Raw genomic sequence first — 18,857 nt, 5'->3', positions numbered from 1 at the left:
AAAGTGGCTATAAAGGCCAGAGCCCCAGGTGCTACTGTAAATTGGCCTACTTAAAAAAAGTTCAAGGATTTGGGCTGTCTCTAAACAAGGATTAAGAAGTGATAGAAGTGAGAGTCTGGACTCCATGTCTCAAGGACCACTTGGGTAAATGGACAGGTGTTCCTCTGTTAGCAGGTAATTGGATTTCATAAAGAATTTTTAGGGGTGGGGGAAAAACGTGAAGGGCTTGCCAAGCAAAATATTTGCAGTGCACTAATAATAGCAAGCAGAGCTGAAATTATTGCTTTAAGCATTTAGCCAGGAGATACGATAAAGAACCAAACATTGACATATAAAGAACAACATTTGTGCAAAAATATGTTAAGCCTTTGCTGTTTCCCTTGCAAATTGGCACAAATCTTGAAAATGATTGGAGATCATTTATATGTTTGGTGAAATCAAATTGTAAAAATGTAACGATAGAACAAACAGCTCTGTAGCCAGAAGAAAACACTTATCAATGAGGCTAACTGGGAAAACAGGCTTCAGTTTGCCAAGGAGCATAAAGATTGGACTGTGGAGGAATGAAAAAAGGATCACGTGGTCTTATGAGTCCAGATTTGCCCTGTTCCAGAGTGGTGGTGCATCGACCATCCCTAGTACCTACCATGCAAGCCTGTGGTTGCAGTTTTCATTGTAATTTTTAGGTGGTCTGTGTTCAGAAAACAAGGTCAGCTGACTACCTGAATATACTGAGAGACCAGCTTTTTCCATCCATTTGTGGCACAGGGATATTTTAATTATATTTGACAGCGCCAGGATTCGTTGGGCTCTAACTGTCAAAGAGTGGTTCAGAGAGCATTTTCACACATGGATTGGCCACCATTGAGTCCAGACCTTAATCTCATTGAAGAACCGGGATTTGCTGAAGAAGACTTAATGTATCGGTCTCATCATCAGTGCAAGATGTTGGTGAAAAAGTGCAAGTCTAGATGGAAATAAGTGTTGTAACATTGCATAAGCTTCTGGAAATAATGGAACAGTGGATGTGTGCTGTCATCAAAGCTAACACAGTCCAACAAAATATTAGTGTGACTTTTTTTTTGGACCAGGCAGTGTATGTTTGACGCTGCTGTTTTCAGTGTTCAGTAGTGACACTGATATGCACGGCGAATGTATAACAGAATAGTAAATGTAAAATAGACACAGGATGCCTCTTGAAAAAATTGACTTATCGTAGATCATAGTCGAGGCCTGCTTCATCACCTTCCCACTGATGCTTTAATTGAAAACTATTTCTCTGATGCCACTCGATAATTCAGGTCACTTGATCCCTGAAAGTGTATGAGAAAACTAGTTTTAGCCAAATATTAGGTCTTCTCTACATCAGCTGTGTGCCAAGATCAGCGGCTTCCTTTAAGCAGCGGTTATGGTTGACGTCGCTCAGTATGACCTGCGATGCCAACGCAACCTCATGCATTTATATTCCTGTTTAAAGCACTCTGGAGTCACTGCAATCTCCTCGTGAACCACAGGAATAGAAGAAGGCAACACTGATTTTGTTTTTTGTTTATTTTTTTATCTGTAGGGGTTTTTCCGACTGGTTTAAAATCCCACAGAAGAAATGGTAAAACTGCCACGAACCCTTTCTTCCATCTTGATGTGGAAGGGCAGAGCCTGTAAATTCCTGTGTGGTGAATGCACAGGATGACAGGTGATCTAAAAGTTGAATCATGTGTGCAGTCATTGTGGTGGTGTTCTTTTTTTTTTTTTTTTTTCATTTTGTTTTTTATGCCTACATCATATCCTGTGGTGGGATTATAAATAACCGAACATCTGTGGTAAGGATGTGATGCGGTGGCAGCCTCGTCTCCATATCTTTACTGTGATTCATAAAACCGCAGTTGCATTTAAAACAACTTGTATTGGGGATTAGAATTTAAATTAATCGTCTAGTGTCGCTTTGATTAACCACACAGTGCTGGAATTTGCTCATTGGCTTTGCACTCACTCGTTAGAATAAACGAATTGGCGGTCTTGGACCTCTGTTTGCTCCTAACAGGGGTGGTGCAGAGCTGGTCCACCAGTTGTGGTTTAGCTAGCTTTGTCATCCCCATCCAAAAGCAGTATCTAGCAAGAGAAGAATGGCCTGCTTAAGCTGGGAAACGACAACGATGAGCAGTACAGAGACAGAGGGAGAAAGAGACAGGCTTTGTGTAGGAGGAAGAGGTGACAAGAGCCAGAGATGGGGTGATTTAAAGTATCGGAGACGGAGCAATCATTGCAACGGTGTCTGTAGTTTCTTTGGCAGTGACGGGACATTCCTTTTCTGATGAGTCACTCGCTCTGATCCACCAACTCTCCTCACATCTTTGACGCTAGTACCCCGTTGCTTTCGCTCTCATTTTCTGAGTCTTTCTGTCTCCCTTCCTTTTCCCCCCCTTTAATTTGGCAAATAAAGGCCGAGCCTCCAGCCAATCTGATCACACAAGGCTGTGATATTAATACAATCTTGTGGCATTATCATGCAACAGCTTGACACAGGCTGTCTAATGAAAGGTGAGATAACAAGACTGTGCTGAAGACACACGCACACAGTTTGATTAAGTGCTGTGCCATTTGTGTCTAGACTTCCCTGTCCTCTCGGATGTCCTGTCACATTTCGGCTATATATAGGATACGCAGTCTCTCCACTGCTTCTGCCCTGGCCTTGGATCTGACAGGCCTTTTGTGCACAGCCATGTCTGTCCGCCCCTCTATGTGTTTCTTCAGAGGGGAAAGGTGTGGCTTTCCAATAGCCAATATCCTCTCTTTCTACCAAACAAAAGAATATGAAGCGGCTGTAATGTTTGCAGTCAAGTGAGAAGTAGTAAGAAGCTCTAATGATCGAAGTGCTTGCTTTTTGCTGACTCATATTGATAAAAGAAATGACAGGAGCATGAGGTTTGATAGTATAAATATAACCTGAGTCAGACATAAAAATATGGAGAACATTTTATTTATTCTCCTTTTGGTCTGCAAAGAGATATTTTCGGTATTTAGTGAGATGAAAGAGTGAATGAGTGAGTCAGAATTTTAAGAGTTCAGCTTCCCAATGCGTCCCATTTTTACCTGGAACTTTTATATTATATATATATACATTATTATATTTTATATTTGGTAACCTGTGATTTTTACTGGGTTAACCTCTCTGGGTTAGTTTCTACCAGGTGACCAGTGACCTGGTTTGGGCTACAGTTGGCTTCGCATCTGCTCCTTTTTAATGGCATTTCCTTCCATTTGGCACACCCAAATGGAAATATTATAGCAGATGACTTGTAAAGCCAAAATGGATTAACAGGACTTGATTGGAAAGGTGTAATCTTCTGGCTTTTGTTTAGCACATGGCTAAAGTAGAACCTAACACTACCCCTAAGAGGCATGTTATAGTTATATACATGGGAGGACATCTGCATGCTGGACAGCTTTTTGGATCAAAACAGCCTTATCTATGGAGACATACAGTGCACCAACTGTGCACCCTTTAGTTAAAGTGGACTTTAGTCATTCCTGTTCTAGTGGACTTAATGGTCCATGATATCTACAGCTGTCTATGTCCATAGCAGGGTGTGATCGCTGCTTAAGCAGGTCGCCAATGATCTGGTGGATGTTAGTGTTTGAACAAATTAATGTATGAGACTTTGGTTGAAATGGAACCTCTCTATTTTCTGCACATTTTCCCTCATTTTAAGTATGTAGCTGAAACAAAACTTAACCAAAACATTAGATGGGGTGTCCTGGCCAGGTGGATGTTGAGACGCTTGCTGACACATGACGCCAACAGATTTACTCAGCTGTAACTAACGGGTGTTAATTCAATGAGTGTGTCAGACAGTGTTGAATTTGCACTATGTGTAAAGTGTAAGAAATGTGGTAAAAGGCACAGAGTGTGATTGTTTAATACAATGGGGAGGTGAACTCTGTCTTTTTAATGTTTATCTGCGATCTTCTCTGCGGTATTGGGAACTGCATCATGATGTTCAGGTAGATGAGTGGCCATAGGCTCGTTAGTGATCGAGCTCATACGGTTGACAGCTGGTGAATACCAAACAGCACCTGTTAATCCACCAGTTAAATTTGAGAGCAGATTGCCTTTTTTGTAAAGTAACTCCTGTGGATTCATGACACAGCTCATCGTGCCAGTAAGTGACTCGCAGCACCTTTTCCTGCTGCTGTAGCCTCAGATTCAGTCTTGATATTTGAGCTATAGATGCTGTTCCCGTGGTGACTTTGAGTGATGAACTCTTTGGTTTGGGTGCCTAGCAACGGGAGTCAAACGAGTATTCAGTTTTAATGGTGAACTATTTGATGATCGAAGATGACCCCCACCCCACACTGCTCTCAAATGACTGTAGGTACTGAAATGAAAGTACTGGATGGACCTTAGCATGTTCTTCTATTTCTGTTGTTTAGTGGTAGTTGACAAACCATGGTAGTGGAGCATTAAAAAAGAAAGAAAGTTCAGTGATGCAGACCATTTCTCTAGTTATATTAAGTGTAGTAAAGTGAGACGACTCTTGAATGTGCAGGACTGCCCATTTTGCATAACTACTCATAACAGCGTTGCTTATCTAGCTGCTTATCAATACCTAGCTACCAGTGCCAGTTCCATACTGGTTATTAACAACAGCCCTAAACAAGGAGGACAGCAAAGAGGATGCTCTGCTGGGATTTTAAAAACTTTCTAACCACATTATTATTGCAAGGACACTGTCTGAGGTCTTCAGCCATATATAAAAAAAGCAGTAGGCACTCGCTCTCAAATGTTACGTTTTGGCCTTCACCCAGAGGAGAATCTTCTGTTGTTAAAATATACAGCTCAGAAAAATTCACAACGAGGTTTAAATCACACATCGACTCTTCAGGATTTAAGTATTCAAGTTTATTCAAGTTTACTTATATAGATTGTAAAATTTGCTGAGAAGAGAAGGAGATGACAATGGCCAGTGGAAACCAACAATACCAACACTTTGAGGGCTGGATTCAGAATCACACCAGAAATGTTTGCGTGTCTCCTCTTTAACCCATTTTTAAAGTGGGGTGTCATCATATCAGACTTTGGTTGAGTAACGTAACACTGACTCTTTGAGTGAACAGTACTTTAGGCATTCAACAGATGTTATGATCACTAATAATACAGAGTACTTAACATAAGAAAAAACAAGAAAAGGTATTTGAAAATGAGGAAAAAAGTGATATTGTAATATAATCCTGTAACCATGAAATGGAAAACGATTACCCCGAGCTGCAGGCACATGACAGGCTGCACTATAAACGTGGTGTTGTCACACTCCTGGCACTACTTGTTGCCATCAGCGCTGGGTCCAGGAAAGAGCTGTGGTCTAATTACGTCAAAGTCTTTCTGGCTGCAGGATCGGCTCATCTGCGTTACTGCGTTTCGCTCAGTGTCACTGTATTCGTGGTGCACCCTTTCTCCCCCTCCCTCGACCTCCGTGCTCACCCACAGGAAAGAGGGGTCTGGTAATGGGGGAGGGGTTAGTGCACACTCGGTCCCAAGTTTCCCAAATCCAGGAAATAGTCTCTTGGCTTTGTTTCTGAAATGTTTTTTTTCACTCCTACATCAAAAGATTTCAAACCCTGCAGAATGTTTTCTGGGCTCATTTTCTAAGTGTGTTATATAATTCTTTAACCTCCTGTCACCCCCAGCTGCTTCCTGACTTTATCTGGGCTCGTTTCATCAGGAGCAGTGTGTGTGTGTATCTCTGGAGTCCTGCGCCTTTGACTGGCTGACGTGTTGAGAGAGTTATGGTTAAATAAGTAACTCTATATGTGTTTTCTGTCACAGCTGACCCATTTACTTTCAAGTATACATACAGAGGGCATTCACTGTCACCGGCAGTGTTGAAGAGCTCAGTTTGCTCTGGGTCAGTGAGGGGGATGTGTACACACATGTGCTCACAAATGCTCATTAGTTACCTTCATTCTTGAGGCATGTAGCTTTTGTGTTTTGTCTGCTCCTCCTGTTGACTAATTAGTCTTTTTTTTTTTTTTTTTTTTTTTTTTTTTGCCCCCCACCTCACAGTGGCCCTGGCCCACCCACCCTCACATGCCTTAGATTCTTTGGCACACCCTGAAAATTCCCCCCTCCTTCCCTTTCTTTTGTGGTAATTTTTTTTTTTTTTTTTTTTTCCCCTCTCACCGTCCCGCCCATGGAAACCACACCGGACGGAAAATGATATAGCTACACACACACACACACACACACACACAGATGCTGTAAGTCTTTAATTGTGCCTTAAACATCGAGCTATTTGTGTCCGTCCTTCACTCTCTATACATCACTGCTGCTTAGACGAAGCACGGCCGTGTGAGCATGCTCACAACTTGGAGCTCTGTTTGCAAGCTTTGTGTGTGTGTGTGTGTGTGTGTGTACATAAGGTTGTTTGTTTAGGCTGCTTTCAAAGTGTTACTTTGTCTCTGTTATTTCCCGCTTTGACAATTCAAGGATACACACACACACACACACACACACACACACACACGCACAGTGACGTCTAGCTTCGATTGCAGCTGTGGAACCAGATTTTGTAAATGGTTACTGTTTTCTTTATTGTTTTTATATACACACACACACACACACACACACACACACACACACACACACACCTACCTTCATCATGACGATGCTCTCCAAATGAGATTACAAAGAGCATCTTCAATAAATCATAAATAATGATCTCTTAGGAAGAAGCGTAAAATACATCTAGCAAAAACTAACCAAGTTAGCTCTTCTTCGTGTTATCGTCCTCGTCTTTCCTTTTCTTCATCTACTGCTTCTTCTCTTTTTCCTTCTATCTTCATCTACATGCATTACTTCCACTCTTCCTTCTCCTCCTTAATCTTCTACCTATCCTCGTCCACTTCTTCTTTCTTTTCTCCTCCTCTTCAGGTCTTCTGCTACTACAGCTTGTTTTCCTCTCATTTCCCCCCCGTTTCCTCATCTCCTCTCCTTCCTTCTTAATCTCCTTCTTCTGATCTCCCTCTTTTCTTCTACTTCATCTCCCTTTACTCCTTCATCTAGCAGTTGTCCGTTTCCTCCTTTTTCTTCTTCGACTACTACTTCTCCTCTTCCACCTGCTTTTTTCCCTCTTCTTCGTCTAAGTCGTCATCATCTGCATATTGTTATTATTACATTTTCTTCCTCATTTTGTTTCTCCTCAGCCTCTTGAAAAAGTAGAACAGCTCAACAGTGCATCATTGTAGTTTAGATGTAGGCTATGTAGTAGGCAACATTAAATGGGACACGGGTGGTTGGGCCGTGAGGAGCTCTGCACCTTTGACAGCATGTTTTTTGGTCAGTAGTGTTGTCAGCTTGTCGTGGAAGTAGTTTGCAGCTACGTGTTGAAGGCCTGGGCTTTTCTGCAGCCAATGAAAACAAAGCCAAGAAAGATCTGGGAAGTTTGCCTGCTATTGTGCAGCTGCCTTACAGTTTCACGTCCTAATCCAAAAAGTCAGAAAAACACCCCGCTGCATTTTCTGTTTCTGCATAGCTCGGCTTGTCTTGCTGGCTTGAATCCATCCGTTTTGTTTCCGGCGGCCTGGCCTCTGACTGCGACAGTTTTGCTTTCTTGTGAGTCTTTTTTTTTTTTTTTTTTTTTTTTGGTAACAGATGGGATTTCTCACGAGCCGTGGGGGAGAAGAGAGGGGAGGGGGCTGTAAATCAGCGTTATAGCGAGAAATGGGTGGTTTTATGTGAGTTTACAGACCCCCTTCACTTTTATTGAGGAAAAGACAGCATTTCTCTTCTTGACAAAGAGAAGAGTGAGGGGTTGAAAGGTAGAGGATGAATGAGGTGGAAGCCCGGAAAAGAGAGGGAATTGGACAAGAAAATGGGATCGAAGGGGGGAAAAAGGTAAAAGTCAAGTGGGATTAGCAGGGGAACTAGAATGGTGAGAAACTTTGAGAGGGAGGTGCAGGAAGGAGGGATGAGGCCCATCAAACTGCTGGCAGGCTTCCATCTGGCGTATGAATTTAAAAGCAATCTTAGTCCAGAGTGTCGGTGGTTGGAAACAGCACGCACGTAAAAAGAAACAGAGACACGGAGAGCGATGGAGTGTTTGCAGCTGCTTCCTTCATTCTTTTAGGATCTGGACACTCCGACATACAGATGGCACTAAGTGCATGCACACACACAAAAAACAGCACACACTCAGTGGGCTGGCCTGTAGGTCAGAAGTTAAAGGTCAGTGCCAGACTGTGACACATCCTAGATCTTATTACCAACCCCTCCCCTCCCTCCTGGTGAGTGTTTTGTCTAAATGTCTGTGTCTCAGCTTGAACGTCTGTCCCTATATGTATCAGTACCACTGCTGCCCTGCCCGCAGATAGGCCCTCTAATTATGTATAGCCCCCCCACCCCCACCATCCACAACAGGACTGCAAGGAGTGCTTCAATGGTGCTGACGCTCAGATGCAGCCCAGATCCAGATGTAGTTGGGATTCAGACTTATCGCTTTAGTGCATTCCTGAACTGTAGCTCCAGCTCCTCTTTTTTTATTTTTATTTTTTTATTTTAAAAACATCATAATGATATGGCATCTTCGGTGCAGTCTGTATTTAGTGTTTGGACAGTGGTGCTTTTTTGTTGTCTTTTACTACTTTAGCTCGCTGGACTTAAAATGAAAAGACCGATTTTTAAGTGCTAACTTGAAACTTTAAAGGCAAACTCCTCCAGTTTTATGCATCAAAGTGTTTAGACCAAATTTAAATGGTCTGCACCAAACAGCGGCCTGTATTTGTTTTTTGTTTTTTTGTTTTGTTTTTTTCTCAGCGCAGTCAAGTTAAGTGACTCCAGTTGGTAGAGGTGGAGCCCTGTGTCTGGATCGTAGTGAGCACAAAAGATGGATGTAGCCATCATGAAGTCGCCTACTGCTTTCTTTTTAATGAAATGAGCATTTTCAGGGTTTGAAACCAGATACCCCAACCGTGGGGTGGATCTGACTCTTGAAACTGCATGCCTATACTAACATATCCTGGGTAATCTTTTTTTTTTTTTTTTTTTTTTTTTTTAAATGTTAGAATAATCCAAATTCACAAAATGGATTTGGTGTTTTATTCACTATGATCCGTAATGAGTGCCTGAGCCCATAAACTCATTGGGAAAGGGCTTACAGAGGTCAAAGCTGAGGACTGTTTTCCCCATAGACATTCATAGGACCAGAAGTTCTTTTATTTCCCCCATAATATTAAAAAGGGTTATTATTTTTTTGTACTCTGTTTACCCCTTTAAAGCCTTCTAGGAATAAGCATTTCATGATCTCTTCTGAACTGAATAGTTTCTGTCATATTTCAGGCCTGCTTTTAGGGCAAAAGGACTGGGCATGCATCAGAAGTTAATGAGGGTGGTCTCTGCCTACCCTTTCTATTAGTTGTCAAACCACATTTTTATTGATATATAGTAGAGCTGGGCGATATAAGATTTTTTCATATCACGATATGTTTTTTTTTTCATTTCAGGCGATAACGATATCTATCACGATATAAGCCAAATAACTATATTTGTAAGATTTAAATGTGCCGTTGCTCACAAGTAAAATGTGAAATAATCGCCAGCTTGTTTTGATTTAAATATTTATTTCCCATAATAAGTTCAACAGGGTAGATGTAATTGAGGAACATGAGACTTTTTCAGATAAAGGCAAATATTGCAAACTACACAAAAGGCAGCCGCTAAAGCGTTTAAGTTTCAAAATAGAACAAACGAAACAGACTAAATTGTCAATTCCACTTAGAAACAAAATATTAATTCTAAAAATAAATCTTAGTTTGTTTTACAGAAGAACAGACAAAATTGACTAACTTTTGTCAATATCAAATAAACTGAGAACTAAAAGGAAATTCTCAATCTCTCCTTGTTGTATAGCTTAGCTTTTCAAACAGTTTTAACAGTTACTTTAGTCTGACAAAAGCCGAATGACGAATTAGCGCTTTCAGTCAGAAAGCGATTTATTGTATTTCCAGACTTGCTTTCGGCACAATTTACAGTGCGCGCTACTCTGTTTTTTGTCAGACTTGAAATAGCCGAAATATCTTCACACTACGGAACTTCTATGGCTCTTCCGTTCGACAATCTCTCCGGCATTGAAACCATCATCTGTTTTCTCTTCGGTAACCTTCGGTCACGCCCGGTTGATTTTTCTCTAGTCGGCACACTCATTTCCTCCATTACCGGGCGGCACGGCAGCTGGCTGCTTCCCAAACAAATACACATGTGCGGCTTGGCACTTGTGCTGTACGTAACAAGTCACGTGACGTGACGCTGCGGCTGTGATTGGTTCGGCTCTGCGCTAGTTAATTTGGATTGGCTGTTTTTTTTTTTTTAAAAAGAGGACAAGAGAGACAAGGCCTATCGCAATAGTTTAACTTTTCTATCGAGGAAAAGTTATTTCGCAATACATATCGTTATCGTTCTATCGCCCAGCTCTAATATATAGTGATGTGTGAAAACAAGACTACATTAGGAGGACACGGGAGGGTTCCAGGTGTTGTAAGAGCTGGGCATTTTGACATTAGAGTCTGTGTGCATTGACTCGATTGTGAAGCCTGGCTCAAAAGGCCATTAGAGGAAGTGCAGACTTGATTTCCAGTGAGGGGGTGGTTGGTGCAGATTACTTTAATAATAACGATGATGATGATAATAATAATAATAATAATAATAATAATAATAATAATAATAGATCTGGTTGTGTGTATTAACAAACTAAGAAAAACTGAGATTAGACTCCTATGGCCTCCTTTCTCCTCAAGCCTTCTCCCAAATCATAGGCGTAAGGATGAACTGCAAATGCTGCTTAGGTTTAAGGCAAATATCCAAACTGCCAGACTCTGCAGCAAGCTATCCATTTGTTTTCAGTGTGGACACCCTTTTGTGCAAATACCCACAAAGTCACATATATTCTCTGGTATGCAGACTTGTTGCAGCAGGATCCAAGTAACCGAGCATGCCTTGTAATTTTAATCCCAGAATGCAACATTTCAATTGCTTTTTTTTTTTTTTTTTTTTTTTTTTTTTTTTTTTTTAAACACCAACCCTCTTTCTTTGTCTGAACTTTTATTTTTTTTATTTTCAGATTATGCATGAAAATTGAGTTGCCTTCAAAACGCATCTGTGCCTGCTCACGGTGTGATTCCTAAAGTGTTGCTGTTCCCAGGAATTTTTAAACCCTTACACCTGATATGGCAGATAGTGTAGTCCATTCGATCTTGCGTGTCCCAACATAAACCATTAAAATGAAAAAAAGCATTAGAGTATGTGCAGCTGGTGAAAATTATACAGCTTCTCCTCAGATGTTTGAGTGTTTTATCACAGTTGCTGTAACACTTAGACAAAGCAGATGTTTGACTGTTATGTAAGTCGATACTCAGATTGGTGTCGATGTTTCAAGTTTTAAATAATATTGACAATCACATTCATGGATGTATGTGAACTTCATAACACTGCTCAGTTATGTAAACCTGTAGAAAAATGATGTGAGCTTGGAGACCTTTTGTTGTTTATGGGATGTTTTGCAGCTCTGTTGCCTTGGTTCCTTTAATTCCACTTTAGCACATGTCCTGAAATTGGCATTTAGCCGTGGCTCGTTTTGAACATGAACCAACAATGCAACTTTATCTGATACATAGAAGAAGAAGAATTCACTGAATTTGTATTGCATTTGTTGGCAACATTAATCTAATTTATTTTCACTGGTCACATTTCAGCTCAAAGTGAAGCTTTAGGCTAGTTAGATTTTTGTTCTTTTGCACACTCAGACACGCATTGCATGTGTTGCTAATAGGAGACAAATGACGTGACATGATATTAATCACACTCACAACACTGGGTTATGTTGCCATGAGTGTTTATAAAAGCTTTCCAACAGGTTTTTCTGAACCAGCCTCCCTCCGAGTGGTTCGGTAAGACGAATGAGGAGCACGAGAAAGAAGCCAAAACATCTTTGTGTTGCGAGTGTTGTGTGAACTCACTCGCCTACAGTTTTGCAGTCAAGTAAGAAACTTGCAAAGTAAAGCTGCTGGCATTGTAGGTGTGAAATGCTACATTAGCTCTCCCAATAGCTGCTTCTGCCTCGTGGCGGAACAAACGCAGAACGACGCCGAACCAAACAGATTAATCCACAGAACAGCAGTTTGTTACCATTACTCGAGACAAATCTCTAATTTGGAAATCCAAAAATCTTTGGTGTACCACTCAAATCTTTAATGATAACGTTACAGAAGCCTAAAATGAAATATTTAATCTGTGTTTTCATCAAGTAGATTTTGATCTTCTGGCGATTTGCTTGTTGAAGGTGATTTTTAGTTCTCTTATGTATTTTTATTAAAGATTTAAATCTTTAACTCAAATTTAAAGATAATTTACAAAATACTTTTTTTTGAATACATTAATACTATATATGGTTTATCGTGGCCAAATTGCAGTACTTTCATGACCCATCACAGGGCTGGGACCCTCATTTTGGTCGTGAATCCCTTATTCTTGTTCTGAAATTAGCAACCAGTAAAAAATAGATTTTTGTTTATCCAATGATGCAATAACATCTTTTAGGTGGGCTGATTTCCAAGTTATCTTTTGCCTTAAGCCACTTTGATGATTTTTAAACATAACCATGTTATGAGGTAAACAGTTTCTGAAGTTATTACAATTTTTACACCCTAAAATAGGGCTGTGCGATATGACCAAAATCTAATATCCCGATATAAAACATCTATCGTCCGATAACGATATAAATCACAAAAATTTTACATTTTCTGTAAATTCTGTGAATATCGGGCTGCTCGATTTGCGTGAAGTGTTTCCAGCTGGGCATCATGTAGCTGGAGATGAGTGTTTTAACCGATACATGAAACTATACAGTTTTAGACATAAGTTGTAACGGCCGCCGTTTTCTTTGTGAGTATTTATTACACGGCGTGCTGCGGGGGAAAAACTTGTTCTAACATTTGAGTCTAAGGTTTATTTTTTTTAGCACCTGGCGGCTCTTTTTTTTGCTTCTCATCGATAAATACTTGGCATAATCTTTCACGTGATTCAGTTTATTTTGAAAAGTCTCAACAGGATCTTGAGCTTTATTGTGCAAGGTTTATGTGGAAAATAAACAAGCGGACACCCGATGGTTTTACCGTCATTGTTGCTAACAACAACACATAAAAACAGGCGCTTGTCCGTCCGTAGTGTGGTTATATTAAATATAAGAGAAAGAGAGAACTTTAAGAAATTAATATAGCCACTACAGTGACCATCAAAACGATGAGAAAATATTGCCGTAAACAGTTTATTTTGCAACACCACGAAACAAACGATAGCGTAAAATGAAACTATAGACGTTTTTATATCGTTATCTGGTATATATCGTTATATCGAACAGCCCTACCCTAAAATCAGTCCAAGGGTCTTCCCAGCCCTTCAGCCAGATGTAAGTGGGATTTTTATGGTCCATTCTAACTATACTCATTATCTTTCTCTCTGCTTCTCATAGCTGTGTGTTAATAAGAACTGTCCAAAAGTCTGCTGTGTGTGCGTGCGCGTGTGTGTTGGAAAGCAGAGGAGAGTTTACAAGCCTCCGGCGGCATTAAGTTTATGATGGTTCCAGTCAGCAAAGGTTTGGCCCGACTGCACCAAAGAGAGAAATATGAGCTCTCTACAAAATGAACCTTATGTTCTCTCACACACATGCACATATATATATCCAAACATACACACCCATCTTGTGTATTCCTGTTTGATTGAGGTTGTGAATAATTGATGTCTTTATTATTTGTCCCTCTTGTGCCCTTCAGACCTCTCGCTCTTTCTGCTCACCCGTCCCTCAGTCTCTCTCATTAATCCTATTTCATGTTTCTCTCCCTCAGGACGCTGCTGCTGCTTCAGTAAAGCCATGATTGGATGAAGAAAGAACCATTGACTACCAGTATGGACCTGCTCCATCCTGGAGTTTTCCACCATCCTTAGCTCTCAGGTATGCACCATTGTTTTTCTTTTTTAAGTGCTTTGCTGTTTTTCTTGTAGTAGTGACTGAAAATAAAGGCCTGTTTCTGTTTTTTATTTTTTTAAAAGTCTTGCATGTGATGCAGCTGTTGAACTGAAATAATGTAGGACTAATATTATATAGAGATTCTTTTTACTGGATAGCACATGTCTCACCTTTAACCTACGTTTTCAGGCTTGCCTTAAAGCTGTGATTCCTGTATCAGAATTATTGTCTTAATAACTTTTAGTGATAAGATGACCTCAAAAGTTCCCTATTTTGACCTACCATTATGGTAGGTCAAAATTGGGTAGGCTGCTGAAATATATAATTGTGCTAGTCTTCATCAAAAATGCACTGACAGATTTTCCTTGGAGTGACTCAGGTGGACTGCTTCAGTGTTTGGATTGACTTCAAACCTGATAAAACGATCATTTCCAGGTTCCTCCCACCTTTAAGATACCACCTTAGCTTTATGATAGGAAGGAAGCATTGTTGGATTATCTTAGTGTTTACAGCAACAGTAGATTAGCATTGCTAACATAACTTCTATACCCCTGACCGCAGCTCTATCATTATGTGTGTTTTGTTTAATTATTCAGAAATGCTTTGGATATCCACTTTAGTTTCTGCTGTCTCAGAAACCTCTTCCGTCTCCCTTATTACTGTATTATACATGCAGAATCAGACGTACTCAGGTCCGTGTGTGTGAGGGACACAGTATGGAAGACGTCTGAGATCCCTATCGACTGATTTCTTCTTTGATTCCTCCATGTTTGATTCATAGTCTCCGTTTAATCATTTTGATTTCTGTGGCCAGCATCCTTGCTTTATCGCAGTGTTGTGTTGTCTCCATAGAAACCAGCTGTCAGTGGGTTTCACATGGATGAATGCGGTCTCTGTGGGCAATCCAACAACTTCTCGTAATTCTTTTCATTCTTCTTCTGATCATTTTGTTCTTTTTTTTTCCCCCTTAGATCTGAGTCCACATAACTCTGAACAGTGACCACAGCCAGTGTATGACAGACCTGTCAGGTACGTACACACACACACACCCCCATTTGTTTTTGTGACCCAATAATAAACAGACCAACTTGGAGTACTTAAAAACATTCTCTTGATACAGTACAGTCATTCAGTCCTGTGAAAAACTAAGCACATGATTCAGTAGCTTGTTGAACCACCTACAGCGACTGTAACTTGTGTTCTGAGCAACTTTATCAGTCTCTCACATTTATTATGGAGGAATTTTGGTCTGGTCATCTTTACTTATTGCCTGCAAACCTCGATAAACTGAAGCAGTCATTTTTGCACACCTCTCCCAGTTCCCACCGCAGCATTTCAATCAGGTTGAGGTCTGTACTGCGAGTCATTGCAACACTTTCATTATTTTCTCTTTCAGCCATTCTGTTGTAGATTTGCTGACGTGCTCGGGATCATTGTCCTGTTAAACGACCCAGTTTCATTTAAGCTTCAGACAGAGCTTTAGACAGATGGCCTCATATTTTAATATTAAAACATGTTACTATACATGTTCTGGGGTGCAACCGAGCAACCCCGCTTTTTTTTTTTTTTTTTTTGTCAAAGTGAAGAAATAAAATGACCACATTCACCTAATCTGGTGACAATTCAAACGTCATAAACGAGAGTTGTGGTCAAATTGAAATCTAGAGGTTGTTCTTATGTATTTTTAGGCATTTCTGGAGTGAAGTATTTCAATGACTCACGCAGTCATGTCTTACTAAGGTTTGAAGCATGCATTTTACTGCAAATTTCTTCTGAATTTAACACTGACGGTATCACAGACAGATGTGGCTGTGATACCTGCTGTTAGGAGTATTCATTTATTTGAGATTAGAGGGTAGGATGTTATCAGAGTGTACTTGGCATGGCTGGATGGCTCAAAGCTGTGAGCAGGGTACCAAAGCTTCAGCTCTGACCTCTGACTCTTTGCCGAGTCTCTGTTTTAGAGCAGAGACCCACAAATCCTGGGTTCTAAGTAATGCTGGTATTTTAATGAAGCAGAGCTGGGTGTGGGGTGCTGGAGGGAGGAGGAGAATCGCAAGGATAAGATAAATAAGGAGCAAAGTCATTTTTACAGTGAGCTCTGGTGCGTTTGCAGTGTTTCAGGGTTTTAGTCACACTTCCAGTCAGAGATCCCGAGTCTACAGTAGATCCAGAGTCGACCATGTAGCAGGAGTGCACCTCTGTACATTAACAAATTCTGCAAGATCACATTGGCATGCAGAGACAATAGAAATGTGCATATTTATGCTCGTAATTGTGCATAGATCAGCGGTCCCCAACCCCCGGGCTTCGGACCGGTACCGGTCCGTGAGTCGTTTGGTACCGGGCTGCGAGAGTTGAGGCTCAGGTGTGAAATGTATAGTTTTCAGGGTTTTTATCAGTTTTCAGCGTTATTTTGTTATCGTTTTTATCGTTTACTCGGTTTTCCTGGGTCTTTTCACGTGTGTTATGAATAAATTTTCTTTTTTTTTGGTACCGGTACTAGTTTTATTTTGTTGTATTTATCCGCGACACCTTAAAGGCCGGTCCATGAAAATATTGTCGGGCATAAACCGGTCCGTGGCGCAAAAAAGGTTGGAGACCGCTGGCATAGATGATTTGTGTTCTCCTGTATCCAAGTGTTCAGAAATCCAAATTTTCCAGATTTCAGTATTCAAATCTCAGGTTTATACAGCAAACGTCTTTCTAATAAAGCAGCCTTTCCCCTGATAAATCCTGCACTTCAACTATCTCTCATGAACAGCTGTCTCAACAAGACTAAACGGCCCCCATCAATTTTCAACAGATGAGTTCACCCTTATATCAAAACACATCAGTTCTCCTTCAGCTGCCTCTCGAACACCCGTAAAACCTGCGCTTAGGCTTTAATATTTGGTGGATTACTCGACTCTTCAAAAAGGCTGCTCGTTGTTGACCTGCTATTATTTGTGCTGTTGTCGGTAGAATGAAGTAAACCGCCATCTTTGTGCTTATAAATTAGTGCTTTGGTATTATTAGGTCACCCGCAGAACTTTCTACTTACTTCTGTGGATTTATGTGACTCCACATTCCACTTTAAAAGCTGCTGGTAGCGGCGGGTTTATGCATTAATGAGTAAAAATAAAAGACATGTTGTAGCAGCTCAAACTGTAAAAGTTAACAGAACAGAACAGAATGTATTTTTCTTAAAGTCACTGGACTTTATTCACTGCTGAAGATGGCTGACCTTTTTCTTATTAATCTTTAAATGACATATATTTTTAATAATTTGTTACATGCACATCACTTATTATTATGGACCTGACTTTAAACCATTTTTAAAATGTTATTTCTTTTCACCAGCACAATTGATTTGAAATGAGACTGTAATCAAAGGATATACTTTTGGCTTAAATTTAAGATGCGCGAAAAACTATTGCATTGCCAGTTTAAGAATCACAATTGTTGTTGATTTTTTTTTCTTTTTTTCTTTCTTTTTTTTTTTTTTTTTTCTTTTTTTTTTTTAAACCATATGTCCATTTTTTTACAGGCTAAAAAAAAAAATCAGCTAGTTGTTTGATAAGCCTTTTTATAGCCACTTGTCTTTTGTTTCCTCATTATTCAGCACGATCAAAGTGTTTAATTTGTATTTGATAACTGTTAATGAGAACTGTCAAAGAGGTGTTGATGCAAGCGATGGAGGGCTTCATTAGACTTGAAACAAAACAGTCCTATCAGAGAGATAGCAGAAACTTAATTGTTGATCTAACCACCACTCTTGGAGCATTCTCAAAAAGAAGGAATGCACTGGCCAGCTCAGCAACAGCAAAAGGCCTCAAAGACGACAGAAGATAATTAAAGTGGAGTAAACAAAATCCCTTTGCACCATTTGGCCAAGCCAAGAGCATTCTTGTAGGCGATAAGGTGTCATAGTCCAAAGTCTGCAATCAAGAATCGCCTTCATGAATGTAAATACGGAGAGTTTACCTCAAGATGCAAACCACTGACGCTTAAATAGAAACATGAGATCAGAGTTTAGATCAGAGAAAAGATCAAAATACTGTTTGAAAGGATTAAATCAACTGGAATGTGTATGAACACGGTGGCAACAGAACAGTATTTAGAAGACTGGAGGCGTACCACATCATCTGTCCATCGTGGTAAGGCGGTGTTATGGCGCGGGCATGTTATGCATCTGAGTCTATCGTGATATGACTGCTGCTTGAAGTATCTGACCAGATCCCACAAAAGCTATGGTTATCTATATTACAGATCAATAATAACCCAAAACGCACTATAAAAGCAACCCATGGGTCTGACCTTAGCTCAACTAAGCGCGCCTGTTTAAAAAGCTTGAATTTCAGCTGAAAGTCCATCTGCTCATTCACGTCTTGATTTTATCCATTTCAAATCCATTGTGTGGATGTACAGCAGCAATGTTCCTGGTTTTGCTAGTTTCTGGGATAAAAACGAGTAAAAATATTGGCAAAATTAAGTCTACGCTAATGGATGAGGTTGAAGACACACATGCAGTGCCACGCGTTATTCCCACAAGTGCTAACATTAGCATTGCTAGTAACAGGAACCTTCTTCCTTGCAGCGCCCTAGGCTAGTGGCGAATGGCGCCATAACATCTTAGGATGGCACGTAATAAAATTACATAACACAACTAGGGACCTGCAGTGCTTTCTCAAATTGTTCATTCTGTATTTGGTGGTTAGTTGAACAAAATTCGAAAAAGTTCGGGCGACATACTTTGAGTCTGACACACGCAGCGAATGCAAATGGAGAACCTAACAGTCGACATTGGCAGCAGCATGAAGAAATTAACATAATGTGTAAGAAAATGAAATAGTAATTTTTTTTTTT

The 18,857-nt window shown here is 40.2% G+C and overlaps 1 protein-coding gene across 6 annotated transcripts in view; it reads left to right on the top strand.

Moving 5' to 3' along the window:
- The window catches only part of apbb2b (amyloid beta (A4) precursor protein-binding, family B, member 2b), a 56,194-nt gene that overhangs the window by 4,773 nt on the left and 32,564 nt on the right, over positions 1 to 18,857 (top strand). For all 6 annotated transcript variants that reach the window (XM_040024267.1, XM_040024264.1, XM_040024261.1 and 3 more), the window contains exons 2-3: positions 13,888 to 13,994; positions 14,981 to 15,038. In XM_040024267.1, coding sequence (XP_039880201.1) covers positions 15,023 to 15,038 — 16 coding nt within the window. In that variant the 5' untranslated portion in view covers positions 13,888 to 13,994; positions 14,981 to 15,022. The remainder of the gene's footprint in view (positions 1 to 13,887; positions 13,995 to 14,980; positions 15,039 to 18,857) is intronic.

This window comes from Simochromis diagramma, unplaced genomic scaffold, assembly GCF_900408965.1.
Source record: "Simochromis diagramma unplaced genomic scaffold, fSimDia1.1 OVJJ01000302.1, whole genome shotgun sequence".
Lineage (NCBI taxonomy): Eukaryota > Metazoa > Chordata > Actinopteri > Cichliformes > Cichlidae > Simochromis > Simochromis diagramma.
Note: the sequence above shows the minus strand (reverse complement) of the source record. Positions and strands in the feature narration are given on the sequence as shown.